Source organism: Aulonocara sp. 'chitande type north' Nkhata Bay, linkage group LG10 (genome assembly GCF_057382095.1).
Source record: "Aulonocara sp. 'chitande type north' Nkhata Bay isolate Kocher_YH1m ecotype deep benthic linkage group LG10, A_spYH_male_GT1.1, whole genome shotgun sequence".
NCBI lineage: Eukaryota > Metazoa > Chordata > Actinopteri > Cichliformes > Cichlidae > Aulonocara > Aulonocara sp. 'chitande type north' Nkhata Bay.
In genome coordinates this window covers 6761225-6778080 of record NC_141353.1, presented here as the reverse complement: position 1 = coordinate 6778080, position 16856 = coordinate 6761225, and the positions used below count along the sequence as shown (strand labels likewise).

Here is a 16856-nt window from a genome sequence, read left to right as displayed (position 1 = left end):
AGTGAAAAGTTTGGACACACCTTCATTTTAATGTTGCTTCTTAATTTCCTTGTCTATTTTGTAGATTCATTGTTGATTAGAACTTGAGGCATCAAAACTATGAATGGACACATATGGAGCACTAACCCTAACACAAATGATGTAGTAAACCAAAAAGTATGAAAGAACCAAAAATATTTTTTATATCTTAGATTCTTCAAATTAGCCACCCTTTGCTTTGATCACTGCTTTGCACACTCTAGGCCTTCTGTCAGTGAGCTTCATGGGGTAGTCACCTAAGATGATTGTCACTGCATGAAAAGCATGAACACACAGAAAAACACTGAATGGGAAGGTGTGTCCCAAATTTTGACTAGTAGTGTATGTTCTTCATTTTCTTCTTTTCTAAAATTGCTGTCATAGTGACATAGAATGCCCACTACAAGAAGTATATTAATGTTGTGATGATGACTGCCTGCCAGCAACAGTTCGAAAGATCAAATACTCTTTAAGACGCTGCTTTTAACAGCCCAAAAATTGACACTCTATTTTAGAGATAATAAAACTAGTTTTGGAGGAGAAAAATAACATTTTTCCAGAAACGGTTATGTAATAGTAAAGGCCACAGGTGCAAGCCTTGAGCCTGAGTATTTTAAAATATAGTCATGTAGCTTCAACTAAACATAATTTTAAAAAATTGTTGTAATAGGTGTTTCTGCTGGAAAAAAGATTTGATAGGGGGCAAGAGCATTTCTATTGCTATGTATTTAAATTTCTTTTCTTATATTAATATGAATTTATTTAAATTTCTTTGTAGAACATTGTAAGTGTAACTTTACCCCCAAATAAAAGCAAATTTAAGTGCTCTTTTTTTTTTTTTTTTTTTTTTTACAAAATACAATGTTAAACCATGTGCCCATTTTATCAGCGTCTTAAAAGTATTTACCCTGAAACACGTCTTTTGTCAGACAACTACATAAGAAATTATGCATTTTAAATTTTGATTTACATTTAGTCCTGCTGACTTATCTCTTTTTCTTATTACTTTTTGTAGATATAATGGATGCCTGGGCTGGAAAGAGTCCTCACATTCTACTCTCCAGAATTGGTGCTTACAAATTATTCTACTGGGATATCCAACAAATTGGTCCGGACATGGAGTTGGAAAGTGAGGTACAGTGATCTTTACTGACAACAATGCAACTATCAGTGTTTTATTCCTTGACAACAGTTAACAAATGTTTACATTTTGTATTCGCAGTCTATTAATGCATATCTTGTGATCATGGTGAGACAATGCAATCGTCATAATTCAGCAAAAGCAGCATTCATTGATTCATTTTCAATGACTGCCATTTGGAAGAGAAAAGCTCCAAGACTCAAGGTAGGTATCTCTAGAAAGAATCTTGTGTGTATTGTTTAAGTATCTCAGATCATATCCACATCCAGATTTAGATTGGATAACAGCTTATGCAGAAAGAATGAATTGAGACTGGGGTTAGTAGATGTGGATAGTTTATTAGACTTGACAGTTCTCTTTTGTTCTCTGCTTGTCTGGTTTCCTCCTCTTTTTGTACAAACTCCAATCAATGCTTGATTTGAGAATTGCAAACATTTGGGCTAATATCTCTTTTGAAATCATCAACACTGCTTCATCTCTTTAATAGGTACCTTTTTATTATCAAGTGATTCTTACGTCACTGTTAAAGAGGCTTAAGAAAGCATTAAACATTATTCTGCAGATGGTAAAAGGATCGCATTGAAAATGATTGAAAATGAACTCCATGTCCAAAAGAAATCCTTAGAAAGACCTTTATTAGTCTTGGAGGAAGTAATGTGCAAAACCACTTATAAAAAATATAAGATAGTCCAGCTTCTTGCACAGGTTAAAGAAATGAGGGGTGAATCATGGCTGTCGCAGAGTACTTTATAAGTGGATGATATATAATATATCATAAATTGCTTTAATAAAAAAGGACTCTAAACAACATGTTATTGCATTTCTTTCTGAAGTGAATATTTTTATTGTTTTGTTTCAATTTAAGATAAACCCATGGAGCATGAAGTCATTCTGGGAATTGTAAATGAACATCATCACTGGACATTAGTGGTAAAAAAAATAATTGCATTTACAATATTCATCAAATCAGTTTTATAAGACAAATGCATGGCATGCAGATAATCTTAAGTCTTGAATTATTACATGTAATTCTCCACATAATTTTACTGTAGGTCATTTACCCACAAGAAAAGAAGTCACTGTATCTTGATCCACTTGGAGAAACTAAACAAGGTATCCAAAATTGTTTGGAATCAACAAGGTAAGGATAAATGTTGAAATTTATTTTGACCCTTTATTAAACTCTTTGTTGCTGTTGTTATTTTTGTGTTTATTATGACAATTATAAGTATGATGTCAATCAAAAAAAAAAATTGGTACTCACAATTAAAAAAATAGCAGCAACAGGTTTTAATTTTTGTGTTGGCCTTCTGATATTGTGGTATTATGGATTAATTTTGCCTTTAAAGAGAAGTCTCCCCATGTTTCAATGTTTATTTGAGGACCTGATGTCTGTCATTAGAAAATATAGCACGGGGAGAATAATGTTTAGTAGTTGCATAAAGTGTTGCGGAGGTTTAGCACTAAAACATCAGACAAATGTCTAAAATAATTTCACATAGGTTATACATGTGTGAATTCCATCTTTGCTCCTCCTCCACATCTCTTCAAAGTGTACTGTGTAAGTGATTGATTTCTATATCATGGGCAGAAACGGGGAAAAAAGCACAAGTAATTGTCCACGGAAATGCGTTGTAGACTTTTAAAAAGTAATGATTTTAACAAAACAGTGTGGTCAGTTCTTAACTTGATGTTCAACAGACACTTAAGCTCTCCATACTGTTCACCTTCTTGTGTCACCAAAATTTTAAAACATGTTATTTGTTTTTATTGTACTTGTCTTTCAGGGCATTCATGCGAAAAAAAAGGATGCAACGTCTCAAGATGGACTTGTGACACAGTCAAACACCCAAAACAAGTGGACGCTACCTCATGTGGAGTCTTTGCATTGAAAGTACGAGTCTTAACCGTAATACATACATATATACGAGAATATTGGAAATGTTGTGTTGTAATAAATGTTAATGACAGGAAAAGGAATATAAGATAATTACACAATAAAAGAAAGAAATTGATTCACAGAAAACAAATTACTATAAAATAACATTTACGATATTAGCCTATTTAGTCATCTTAGAATCTCTTTTTCAGTTTGCTGAAAAGATCTTGCGAAAAGAGTCAGTAGACTAGTAGGTAGTGTACTCTATGTGCTATTTTTTCACTTTTTAAAACAGATGACTTGACAAACATCTGTCATTTCTGCGGGGAAGAAGAGCATGAAACTGACAACAAATGGGTAATGACATCAAGAAAGACTGCTAAATGTTATGATCAATTCCCATAAATGAATTTTTAACATTGGGATTTGTAATTATTTATTTTTTTACAGATTCAGTGTGAGATGTGTTTGCGGTGGTTCCACCAGCTCTGCGTGAAAAGCCCACCACCAGAAGATGTGTTTATTTGTTTGTTATTTGTTGTTTTGACACTAAAGGTCCACAGCTAGTGTTCTTATGGCACACATTGTCGAGAACACATATCTACATATATAGATGTAGATGTTAAATTAAGAAGTCTAAAAAAACCAAATGGTCTCCAAAGTTACAGTAGTTATTAGTTATACTGTTATTTATTTTGCAAATAAACTCTTTCGTGAAGGTGCATTATTGATTGGGGGGGGGAAGGAACACATTTTGGCAGCCAATGCCATACAGCCTGATAAATTTTGTATCCCTCCATAACTTTTGCTGTGAATAAGACATCTTCTCCAAAGTTACTGTACTTATTGGTTATACTGTGACTTATTTGGCCAATACACCCTTTGTGATGGCAAAGGCAATATGGATTACAGATGGGGGGGCACACATTTTGGCAGCCGATGCCACACAGCCTGATAAAATCTGTATCCCTCCATAACTTTTGCTGTGAATAAGACATCTTCTCCAAAGTTACTGTACTTATTGGTTATACTGAGATTGATTTTGCAAATAAACTCATTCGTGATAGCTTCGCTACAAAGTGTAAACCGAGTGTAAATTCACTGGAGAGCGACGTGTTTCCATGATCGCATCTGGTTTTACAGTATTATAGTATCAAAGTCTTTTTCTAGACAAAGTATTCCCAGCAGGTTATTTCAGTGTACAGTATAAGGTAAACTGCATGTCTTCCACACGGCACATTACAATGTCACGAAACTAATATTAAATTCATCGAGTCTGCTGTTTTCCAGCTTTTACTCTTTATCGCGTCGACTGCAGATCAGTGACAAGTAGCGTACAGAACGGAGCTGGGCAAGTGGCTCCTCCTACTTTGCGCGCTCCCGTGAATGGGGAAACAATTTTTGACGGGGGTAACTACTTTGGCACAACACCGGCGCCGGAGGAGCCGCTCCAGCCGGGAGAGACAGCGGCGGAGGCGGCGCCCGAGGAGCCGCTTCAGCCGGGAGAGGCAGCGGCGGAGGCGGCGCCCGAGGAGCCGCTCCAGCCGGGAGAGGCACCGGCGGAGGCGGCGCCCGAGGAGCCGCTCCAGCCGGGAGAGTCATGCCCCGCCGAATTAAATATTGTACTGGGTCCTGTGGTTGGAGTTGTTGTTGTGGTGATGTTGAATGGGCAGCGGGAGAGCTGCAGCTCTACCTGTATTGTGAACAGCAACCGTCCAGTATTAATAAAGAATGGTTAAAATGCCACTGGGTCTGCCGTGGTCGTTTACACACCTTTTGCTGCAATTACAGCTGCCAGTCTTTTAGGGTATGTCTCTACTAGCTTTGCACATCTAGAGACTGAAATCTTTGCCCATTCTTCTTTGCAAAACAGCTCCAGCTCAGACAGATTAGATGGACAGCGTTTGTGAACAGCAGTTTTCAGATCTTGCCACAGATTCTCGATCGGATTTAGATCTGGACTTTGACTGGGCCATTCTAACACATGGATATGTTTTGTTTTAAACCATTCCATTGTTGCCCATTCCATTGCTTTATGTTTAGGTTCGTTGTCTTGCAGGAAGGTGAACCTCCGCCCCAGTCTCAAGTCTTTTGCAGACTCCAAGAACTTTTCTTCCAAGATTGTCCTGTATTTCGCTCCATCCATCTTCCCATCAACTCTGACCAGCACACCTTCTTCCACATGTTTGCTGTGTCCCCCACATGGCTGGTGGCAAACTGCAAACGGGACTTCTTCTGATTTTCTGTTAACAATGGCTTTCTTCTTGCCACTCTTCCGTAAAGGCCAACTTTGTGCAGTGCACGACTAATAGTTGTCCTATGGACAGATTCCCCCACCTGTGTGTGAATGTGTGTGTGAATGGGTGGATGACTGGATGTGTAAAGTGCTTTGGGGTCCTTAGGGACTAGTAAAGCGCTATACAAATACAGGCCATTTACCACCTGAGCTGTAGAGCTCTGCAGCTCATCCAGAGTCACCATGGACCTCTTGGCTGCATTTCTGATCAGCGCTCTCCTTGTTCAGCCTGTGAGTTTAGGTGGACGGCCTTGTCTTGGTAGGTTTACGGTTGTGCCATACTCCTTCCATTTCTGAATGATCGCTTGAACAGTGCTCCGTGGGATGTTCAAGGCTTGGGAAATCTTTTTGTAGCCTAAGCCTGCTTTAAATTTCTGAATAACTTTATCCCTGACCTGTCTGGTGTGTTCTTTGGACTTCATGGTGTTGTTGCTCCCAATTTTCTCTCAGACAACCTCTGAGGCCGTCACAGAACAGCTGTATTTGTACTGACATTAGATTACACACAGGTGCACTCTATTTAGTCATTAGCACTCATCAGGCAATGTCTATGGGCAACTGACTGCACTCAGACCAAAGGGGGCTGAATAATTACACACACCCCACTTTGCAGTTATTTATTTGTAAAAAAAATGTTTGGAATCATGTATGATTTTTGTTCCACTTCTCACGTGTACACCACTTTGTGTTGGTCTTTCACGTGGAATTCCAATAAAATTGGTTCATGTTTGTGGCTGTAATGTGACAAAATGCGGAAAGTTCAAGGGGTTACAGTTACAACAGATTATGTAACAGTTAGGCTCTACAATATTGCCACAGTTAATCTGTTAAGTGCTTAAATATAGAACAACTCAATTTTCTGAGTTGACAGGTGTAAGTGATGAGTATGACTAATATAAAAGATATTTATAGGGCTTAAATGCAACCCTTTGTGAAATAGCTACTAACAGTTTATGTTTAGTTCAGATCACTGTACCGTATGACCACTGTTGGTTTTTCCCTTCCACTATGAGCAATCATAAAGACTAATTTTTTTCAAAAAACAAAAAGCAAAAAACAAAACCCAAGCAAGCAAGCAAACAAACAAACAAAAACAGAATGCAAAACTATGTATTCTTAAATACAGCAATCTAAAGAGTACAGAAAAGGAGTTGATTGTGAAAAGATAAAGATTTTATACAGCAAGCATTCACTGTCAGAGATAAAAGGAGAAAGGGTCATGTTAGCATTAGATGATGAGGTGTGGCGTTACTCTAAGAAAACACCTTTAACTTTTGACTCACTCTATTTACAGGTGTCAAAGGAACTTGTCGTTTTGGTTTCAGTCATTTTTTAATTGAGACATAAACTTGATTTGGGCTTAAAGGTTTTAGATTAGTTACTGAGTAATGAAAGCAATGCTTATTTTCTGTGTAAGGAGACAAATGCATGATTCTGCATAACCTGTTAAAAAAAACATTGTCCTTGAAAGCTGAGTTCAAAAATTTGCAAAAATAAAAGCACCCCCCTGAAAAAAAATTGTGCTTGTGCACTGACACTACTCTCCAATTTGCTTTTAATGTAATTTTTAAAACCTTTTTGGCATGCAGAGGTGCACAGGAAACTACATCGTTTAATTTATTGCTTTCATGTTCAGTCCTAAATGAAGTGCTTCGCTGCAGTAATATGCAGTAATAGCATACAGACTCTTGAATGCAGATTTTGAACATCTCTGAGGTTAAGAATCAACTAGACCAGAACAGATAACCCCAAGTGTGCGATCCCTTCTCTGCGTCATTTATTTTTGAGAAACGATCACAGAACTAATTAGATAAATTAAAGTTCTAGTCGACGTGTTAGGGATCTAAAACCAAGTCTGATATGAATATTGCTCACGATTAAATGTTTGTTTAAGGCTGCATATATTACTCTACTTGTTGCAAATAATACACATAATACATTTGATACTGGGCACCAATGACAAAATATACACTGAAAAAACTAAAATGAAGACTGCGGGTATTTCACAGACATTGTTGTTGTTTCTCTTCGTTCTTTCATTTTCAGAAATATTGCGGGAAAAAACAGTAAATAAGTAATCAGTAAAATTCGGCTGTGGTAATGGCTACTTAAAACCAGAACCTTTAAATGACTTACTCAAGGGCCCAGCTTGAAGCTAGCGACATGCAACCTGACTACAACAGGAAGCATGTTGATGACTGCTTCAGTTTAAAAGCACCAGACCCGCCACCTCCCTATTTGTGCGCTTAAACACGTACACGCAATCGGAAGTGGTTTCTGTACTTACTGCTAGCTTCCCGTTAGCACCGCTGCCAATAACCAGTGGAAGGAGGAGGGACTCTGTGGACCGTTGCGTTGGCGGATGCTTTACAGTCAGACGGGGAGACTGAGGACTTGGAGACAAAACACTTTTCTGGATTTTAAAGGACTTGTTGGTTAATTACCTCAGACGACAGCACAAGCATAGAAAAAGATCGATAAATATGGTGAATCCTGTGTTCTGGGCTATGCTGGTCTGCATGACCGTCCTGCTGATTGAGCAAGGTAAGTGATAGATTTTTTTCATTTTTGACGCACTTGTTATCGCTATCTTGGAGTCCGTTTGTACCGGATAGTTTGTTAATGTATTAAGTGCCCTATTCATGGCGGTGTCTGCTCCTGCGTTTGACTCCTTAATGCTTGCAATCTCGGCTCAGCAGCTTAAATTAAGCGATTACTGAAGCGCCGTTGAGCTTTCTTGGTGGTAGTGACTAGACTCTGTAAGTGTTCCAGGGGTTACTCTGAACGTGTCTTTACAGCTGCATCCCCTTTTCTTGCGTAAAAGTTCGTCATGCCAAGGTAATTCTGAGCAGTAGTTGGGCTCTGTCTGTATGTATATATATCCACCTAACAAAAAACGAAAAAAAAATCATGATCTTTTCTGAAGGCTGGTTGTTACCAACATATGGTGAAAATTTCATGTGAATAGCATCTTTATTTAGCGCTCGTGGCTCCTGGGGATGTGGATCATTTTGACGCATGTCAGATCATGGCAAATGTGAGGTTCTGGCTGCAAAGTATTAATGGCCAGTGATTAGGTATTAGTTTTTAATCCACATTGACTGTGTTGTCCGGTCATGCAAGTTAAGCCATGTATTCTCTGCGCAGGCAAAGGGGCTTTGTTGTTGGAAGGTAGAGCAGTGAAGCAGCTCAGGCTTTCCCATCGTGTTTCCACCTGACATGAATGATTCAGACCAGTAACTGAATTGTACATAGACAGAGGTCTGTTTAAAAGTACAAATAAAAGGTACCTCAGTAAAATAAAGTCTGCTTTTATCAGTGCTCATTCCCAATAAACATGTTACGTTTTTCCTTTTGTTAGTGTTTGAGCTCCATTATCAGTTTAAATTGAGGATGGGACTGGGACACACATACAGTGGGGAAAAGTAAATATCCAACCACTTTGCTAAGTAAATAAAGATGCTATTCACATGAAATTTTCACCATATGTTGGTAACAACCATCCAATCCACACATGGAAATGGAAAAGGGCCTGGTTCTTTTCTGCTCTGATTACTCAAAGCACCTTATACAATTTGCCTAATTCGCCCATTCTTGCAAGCACTTTTTTCTATGCTTTTTCTATCTAACGTCCACACACATTTATACTCCGATGGATTTAAAAGCAACTTGGAGAAATCATCTTGCTCAATGATATTTGGTATGCAGATTGCAGGAGCCAGGGATCGAACCACCAACCTTACAATTAGTAGATGACCAAGAAATCAAACGATTGCTGTCCATAAATTAGGTAATGTGTAATAATGAGAACTGACACAGGGAAAAAGTACTGAACACGATTACTGAAATGTGTTTAATGCTTTGTACGAAAGCCTTTTTTTTTGGTGATGGTAGCTTCAAGTTGCCTCTTGTATGGAAAAACTAGTGGCATGCATTGGTCAGTTGTGAATTTGACCCATTTTCCATGCAGTCTTCTAAACCTGAAGGTTCTGTGGGCCCCCTCGGTGAGCACTGATGTTTTGTTCTTTACATGGATTTTCAATTGGATTCAGGTCAAATGACTGGCTGGGCCATTTGATCAGCTTTATAATATTTCTTTGAAACACATTGAGAGTTTCCTTGGGTCTCTGTTTGGGGTCATTCTTGTGCTGAAACATCTTCATCATCCTGGTAGATGGCAGCAGATTTTTATCAAGAATGTCTCAGTGCATTTTTCCATTCATCCCCCTTCAATTGTACGAAGCATGCCAGTGCTGTTTGCTGAAAAACAGACCCACACTCTGATTTTTCCACTCCCAAACTTCACTTATGTTTCTTTTCTTCTGCTTCATACTAAGGCACATTGAAAAATTAAAGAAACAAGTTTAAAGTAAAGAAACAAAATTACGCAGAATAGTCCTCTTTAAACTATTTATGTTATTGCTTGTGCTTGTGAATGTTAAGTGGACATTAAATAGTTAAAACTGTGTCGCTGAAGTGTAATTGTAGGTGTACAGTGCATTTCATCACGACTGTTCGTTTATGAGTGAAATAATGTTGGCCTGTATGCAAAGGAATACAAAAAGAACCATGCAAGCAAAGAGGAAAGAAGGTAGCTCCGCTCCTGTAGTCTTTCCTACTCTAACTGATAGAGATGAAGATGTAAGAAGCGCCTTGGCTGAAGCTGCAGCCTCTGTGGTGCAAAGCAGTGTACATATGGATGGCAGTCGACATGAGTGCCTGAAGAGGTTCTCTATGCACCTGTAGGGGATGAGCCGCAGACCAAAATTGCTATGAGGCTGTGTCAGCTCTCTGTAGAGAGGGTGGGAAGCTTTGTCCACACTTTCCTTCAGTTTAGTCCCCTGTTGACATGTTTTGTGCTATAGTTCTTTAATCTTCTCTTTCCATTTTCTCTAGCAGTAATTTCCTGGAGACAGCTGACATCATGCACAGTACATCAGTCTCTTGTTGTCCTTTAGTTTTCTCATGTGTAGCAGGAAAATGTGGGAATATGTCAAGGTCAGCTTCACAGCACTCTCACATAAATGCAGTCTTACATAATTTTGTGTTGTTTAATATGGTTGCTACAAGCAGTTGGATGGACTCGACATGGTGAAATGGACTCGTGCTTGACAGTCAAATCACATAAAATAAATTTGAGTCACGTGAAGTAAAGCACTCATATGAAGAATATAAATGAATGGATGAATTTAACCATGCAGGTCTGTGCATTCTGTAAAGTGAGGCAGTAGTTCATCTGCTGCTGAACCTTCTGTTTCTGTCAGTGGACTGAATTTATTATACTTTTAGAATATTTCCATAAAATCAGGGAGGATATGAAGCCCAACAAACATTAGAAACATTAGAAAGTTTGGTGGAAAGTAGTCAAATTCAAAGTTGCAAAAAAGAAAAGGCAAGCAATGAAAGTAAGAAAAAAACCCAAAACACAATATGTCATCTGAGTATCACACTGCTCCCAAAGAGGCAGCATGTTTTTTTTCTTACACAGAAAATAAGACCATTGCTTTCTGGAGTAATAATCCAGCTTAAGATAAACACTAATGTTGCAGCCTTATTGTCTAATCGGACTGCCTCCTTCCCTCCATCTCTGTATGTGGCTGGGAAAACACAGTGCTGTCTGTGTTGCCAGGATTCAACAGAAACTCTTGTGGAGTTTTTTTTTCTTGCGGGGGGGTTGAGACACTTGTAGGCCTGTGTATTGTTTCTTTTTCCTTTCTCCATCAGGCCGTGTCAGCCAAAGGCGAGAATTGTGTCCTGTCAGATCAACAGTTGTTCTAGGATGACCAGCTGAGAAAGCGGAGATGGATAGGGGTGGTGGCACAGGGGTCACGGTCTGCCTGTTTTTGGTTTTTTTTGGTGGGTTTTTTGTTTCTTTTTTTTTGGAAGGAGGGGGGGGGGTGCTTTTGTTAAAAAACGTTAATAATTGTTGACAGGTAGAGTGAGGGTTCTTTTTTTTCCTCTTGCAGGGCTACAGCGAATCGGAATCTCAAGGCAAAAAAAGACAGAGCTTTGCGGTGCATAGTGGACTTGTCCACATACAGCCTTGTAGCAGCATATATATGGACAGAACCGATGACTGACAAAGTCAGGTAGATGTCACCACAGGTTTACAGTGCTGTAATATCAAAATAAATGAATGGAATAGAATTGGCCATGAGATGTTGTTGAAGCCAGGGGGTTGATCTCCCTTGGAAAACTAGACGATTAACGTTGAAATCCGGAACATGAGATATTTTGATAATCCTTTAAACCACCTTTAAACCACGCTGCCTGAACCTGCATCTACTTTTACTAGTCCAAGACCTCCACTGGTATTAACCTGTGTTATATGATATGAGTATTTAAGAAATGTAGTTTGAATGAATGGCAAGTGAATGTCTTTAACTTCAACTTCAAAAATGCAGTTTGATCATAACCTTGAACTGTGCTATTCAGTAAATAGTCCATTAATTCACAGGGTCTCATTTGTGCTAATGCATGACCATTCAGATACAGTGGGGCAAAAAAGTATTTAGTCAGCCACCGATTGTGCAAGTTCCCCCACCTAAAATGATGACAGAGGTCAGTAATTTGCACCAGAGGTACACTTCAACTGTGAGAGACAGAATGTGAAAAAAAAATCCATGAATTCACATGGTAGGATTTGTAAAGAATTTATTCGTAAATTAGGGTGGAAAATAAATATTTGGTCACCTCAAACAAGGAAAATCTCTGGCTCTCACAGACCTGTAACGTCTTCTGTAAGAAGCTTTTCTGTCCCCCACTCGTTACCTGTATGAATGGCACCCGTTTGAACTCATCATCTGTATAAAAGACACCTGTCCACAGCCTCAAACAGTCAGACTCCAAACTCCGCCATGGCCAAGACCAAAGAGCTTTCGAAGGACACCAGGAAAAGTATTGTAGACCTGCACCAGACTGGGAAGAGTGAATCTACAATAGGCAAGCAGCTTGGTGTGAAAAAATCAACTGTGGGAGCAATCATCAGAAAATGGAAGACATACAAGACCACTGATAATCTCCCTCGATCTGGGGCTCCACGCAAGATCTCATCCCGTGGGGTCAAAATGATCATGAGAACGGTGAGCAAAGATCCCAGAACCACACGGGGGGACCTGGTGAATGACCTGCAGAGAGCTGGGACCAAAGTAACAAAGGTCACCATCAGTAACACACTACAACGGCAGGGAATCAAATCCCGCAGTGCCAGACATGTTCCACTGCTGAAGCCAGTGCATGTCCAGGCCCGTCTGAAGTTTGCCAGAGAGCACATGGATGATACAGCAGAGGATTGGGAGAATGTCATGTGGTCAGATGAAACCAAAGTAGAACTTTTTGGTATAAACTCAACTCGTCGTGTTTGGAGGAAGAAGAATACTGAGTTGCATCCCAAGAACACCATACCTACTGTGAAGCATGGGGGTGGAAACATCATGCTATGGGGCTGTTTTTCTGCCAAGGGGACAGGACGACTGATCCGTGTTAAGGACAGAATGAATGGGGCCATGTATCGTGAGATTTTGAGCCAAAACCTCCTTCCATCAGTGAGAACTTTGAAGATGAAACGAGGCTGGGTCTTCCAACATGACAATGATCCAAAACACACCGCCCGGGCAACAAAGGAGTGGCTCCGTAAGAAGCATTTGAAAGTCCTGGAGTGGCCTAGCCAGTCTCCAGACCTCAACCCCATAGAAAATCTGTGGCGGGAGTTGAAAGTCCGTGTTGCTCGGCGACAGCCCCAGAACATCACTGCTCTCGAGAAGATCTGCATGGAGGAATGGGCCAAAATACCAGCTACTGTGTGTGCAAACCTGGTAAAGACCTATAGTAAACGTTTGACCTCTGTTATTGCCAACAAAGGTTATGTTACAAAGTATTGAGTTGTATTTTTGTTATTGACCAAATACTTATTTTCCACCCTGATTTACGAATAAATTCTTTACAAATCCTACCATGTGGATTCATGGATTTTTTTTTTTTCACATTCTGTCTCTCACAGTTGAAGTGTACCTCTGGTGCAAATTACTGACCTCTGTCATCATTTTAGGTGGGGGAACTTGCACAATCGGTGGCTGACTAAATACTTTTTTGCCCCACTGTAAGTTGCCATTACCATGGCAACGAAGATGACTTCTTTGGAAAGTTTCGACATCGGTTATCTGTTTCACAGAATAAAGGAAATACAGATGCTTCTACTTGTATAGCTGTAGAAATTATGCATTTTTACACTCCTGCACACCTTTTAAACCCCACACTTGTTTCTGTCTTTTTTTCCAGTTTAATTATGGCCAAAATGTATGTATGTATACCTCTCATGTAATTGTTTGAACAAATCCGAACAGAACAGATTTATAGTTTTGTTGATCGACAGTTTGGTGTTAAAAGTTTTCTAAAAAAATAACATTGGCTAAAAGGTTACTGGACACCAACATACATCTGTTTACTTTGTTATTTTAATACAACTGATTAGGGAACACCTTATAATTGCACCATATTTGCAGGGGTGCACATAAGTGGTCCGCAGGTACGCATTCGCTGTCAAAATAGAAGACGCGCATCAGATAAGAAGTTGCATTTGCGTACATATAAAAGGCACTGTTTTTGTCCGCTAGAGTGGGTTTGTCACGGCATATTCTGCATCACATCTCTGAGCGTTCATCGTTTGTTTGAAGCCAGCTCACCTCCTGCAACCACTTTTCCAAGAATATGCGCTTCTTTTGCGGTTCGGACTCCTTCTGACATTTCTTTGGAGGTGGAGGAACACCAAAGTAATTTCTTAAAGGAGCTTGCTTCTTCGACATCTTTAAGAGTTCTAAACAAATGTCTGTCCTCCTCCGGAAAATCTTACGTACGCAAACGCGCATTGCAACTTCTTATCTGGTGCGTGTCTTTTATTTTGACAGCAAATGCGCACCTGTGGACCACTTATGTGCACACCTGCATATTTGGTTAATGACATTTTTTTAATTATAAAAATTTATGTTGGATAGTTTTATATGACAGGATTGTGACGAGTTGGTTAACACCCCCAAAGGCCCTTTAAGGAGTTCTCAGGCATATAGAGACCTTCAGAGTTTTTAAGTCATTCCTTTCAACAGCTCTGTGGACCTCGGGAGCAGTGTGCTCATCATGAGAAGCACTGAGTTTGCATGGTTTTCTGTCTCTGTATCTCTGTGTCAGATTGACGACCTGTCCAGGGTGTACCCCACTTCTCACCCTATGGTAGCTGGGATAGGCGCCAGCTCCCCACCCCAGACAGTGATAAGGATAAGCAGAAGATAATTGATGGCTATATGATGGAAACATATTGACTACCAAAGAAAAAAAGGAAAATAAGGAATGGACTAATTTCTTCTGAAACTTTGCTTTAGGAGGAATCTACACTGTACTGTACTATGCTGTGTTTCTTACAGATGAACTTTACCTAAGTACGTCACCCAGGCTTATTAATGGCAAGTAATTTAAGTCTTTTGTTTTAGATGTTTCTATTTATTTGGGCACATATTCACTGTACTTGTGGGTAGTTGCTGCTAACCACTGGCTTGCTAGCCAGTGGGCGAGTTCCTATTATCATGCATCTACCTCTCCAGAGTCTCTTGTCCTGTGGTTGGTCAGACATTGATTCCACTGTCTCCAGATGAAGGTCCTGGTCGTAGTTCTCCTGAAGAGGTCCAGTGGGTGCTAGAGGCACTCTAGCTCACAAGTGGACAGCAAGTACATTCTATGTATTTTTCTGAATATTTTCCTAATTTAAGCGCTTTGAGTGCTCAGATAGAGCAGAGAAGCGCTATATAATAACCAGTCCAGTCCATCTAATTTTCTATTTTGTCCTTAGTTGTCTTCTCTGTCCTCTTCTATGTCCTTCTATTAATTTAGGACTTTGAACTAGGGATGTGCCCGAGTAGTTGACGACATGACTATTTTCACTAGTTGGACCAAATGCACAGTCATTTAATCTAATTGTTAACATTTTAATTGACACTAGGGCTGCCACAAACGATTATTTTGATAGTCGACTAGTCACCGATTATTTATGCGATTAGTCGACTAATCAGATCATCATCCACTGGACGTAAAACTACAGCTTATTGCACCAGCAGCATCTGCTCTTATATAACTATCATTAGCTTACAGCTTTAAGCTTTTAAGGTGCTAACTAAAAATAAAGACAAGATGATAGTTTATTCAATTTTAATGAAATTTGCAGATTGTTTCGGTAAAGTTTAATAAACTCCTTGCTATCTAAAATATAACAGGACACCGGAGTATATTCTCCAGCATCTCACACTTCTGATAATCAGCTGTCTGCTTGACGTTTATTCAGCTGTGTAAAAACGATAACTTTAATCTCAGCCAAACCGATTTACTCAGGAACAAATAAAATACAAAAAAAAAAAAAAAAAAAAAAAAAAAGCCAAACAACAACATTTTTAATTTATCTAAGTGACTCATATATATTTAACCTGAGTCGCGAAAGACAGCGGTGGGTTTGAAAACAATTTGCCGGGAGTCCGGTGTTCTCACGGCGCTAGTGACCTAGCCCCCGGCTAGCTATCGAGCTAGTGGGTAACAGACGTCTCCGAAAACGTCGGAGCGCTTTTGAAAATATGTGGTGTCTTGATAAACTGAGCCGATATTTGAGGTTTACACAGCTACATTCTCGCCTGAAAATATGTTAAACGTTTATTTTGTGACCCAGAAAGAATAATAAGAGTAATATTAAAACTAACTAGCTACCGCCATTGTTGGAAACTAAACTGGGCCGCGCTATGAATTCTGGGACACAGCTGCTTCTTCTTCTTCGGGGTTTAACGGCAGCTGGCATCCTTGTACATGCTGTGCTGCCATCTTCTGTTTCAGTCCGTTATTACACTCTTAAATCCTGCTATTATTCCTGCGTCTTTTGCGATCTTACAAAGCTTCAAACGACACGTCGACTATTAAATCAGTCGTCGACGATTTTGATAGTCGACGTAATCGTGACTAGTCGACAAATCGTGGCAGCCCTAATTGACACCCAATACTGGTAAACTATTGTGTCCTAGATGTTATGCAGCCATCTGCCACCAGATGGAACATAGTTGCTGAGACCTCCAAAAGTTGATTCTGTTCATCTGGACGTAGCGTTTTGTTGGGGAAATGGCTGATCAATGGCCATGAGTACCATTCACATAGAGTTGGGGAATGGCTGCAATCACAGCATTGTAAGATGGCGAAAGATGTACCCTTAGGCCCCCTCCTTGATTCAGAGATGGTCTTTCCCTTTTCACGTAAATGGTCTCCTTGACTCTGCGCTCAAACCAGCGTTCCTCCCTGTCCAAGATGTGTACATCCTCATCCTTGAAAAGAGTGTCCACTGGCCTGTGTTGTAGCGTCCTAATGACACCCAGTTTGTGCTCCAGTGGATGATGAGTGTCAAACCTTAAATACTGATCCGTATGCGTAGGTTTATGGTACACGTCAGCTTTTAGATGACTACTGATTTCCATCAGTAGTGGGGGATGTCCCCCACTACTGATGGA

The 16856-nt window shown here is 39.7% G+C and overlaps 1 protein-coding gene and 1 pseudogene across 1 annotated transcript in view; both read left to right on the top strand.

Annotated features, from left to right (window-relative positions):
• The first annotated feature begins 1038 nt into the window (after nucleotides 1-1038).
• On the top strand, nucleotides 1039-4777 carry LOC147320098 (uncharacterized; annotated as a pseudogene).
• Nucleotides 4778-7681: 2904 nt separating this feature from the next.
• ntm (neurotrimin) overlaps nucleotides 7682-16856 on the top strand; it is a 480597-nt gene continuing 471422 nt past the window's right edge. The window contains exon 1 of the mRNA XM_086307920.1: nucleotides 7682-7878. Coding sequence (XP_086164046.1) covers nucleotides 7818-7878 — 61 coding nt within the window. The 5' untranslated portion in view covers nucleotides 7682-7817. The remainder of the gene's footprint in view (nucleotides 7879-16856) is intronic.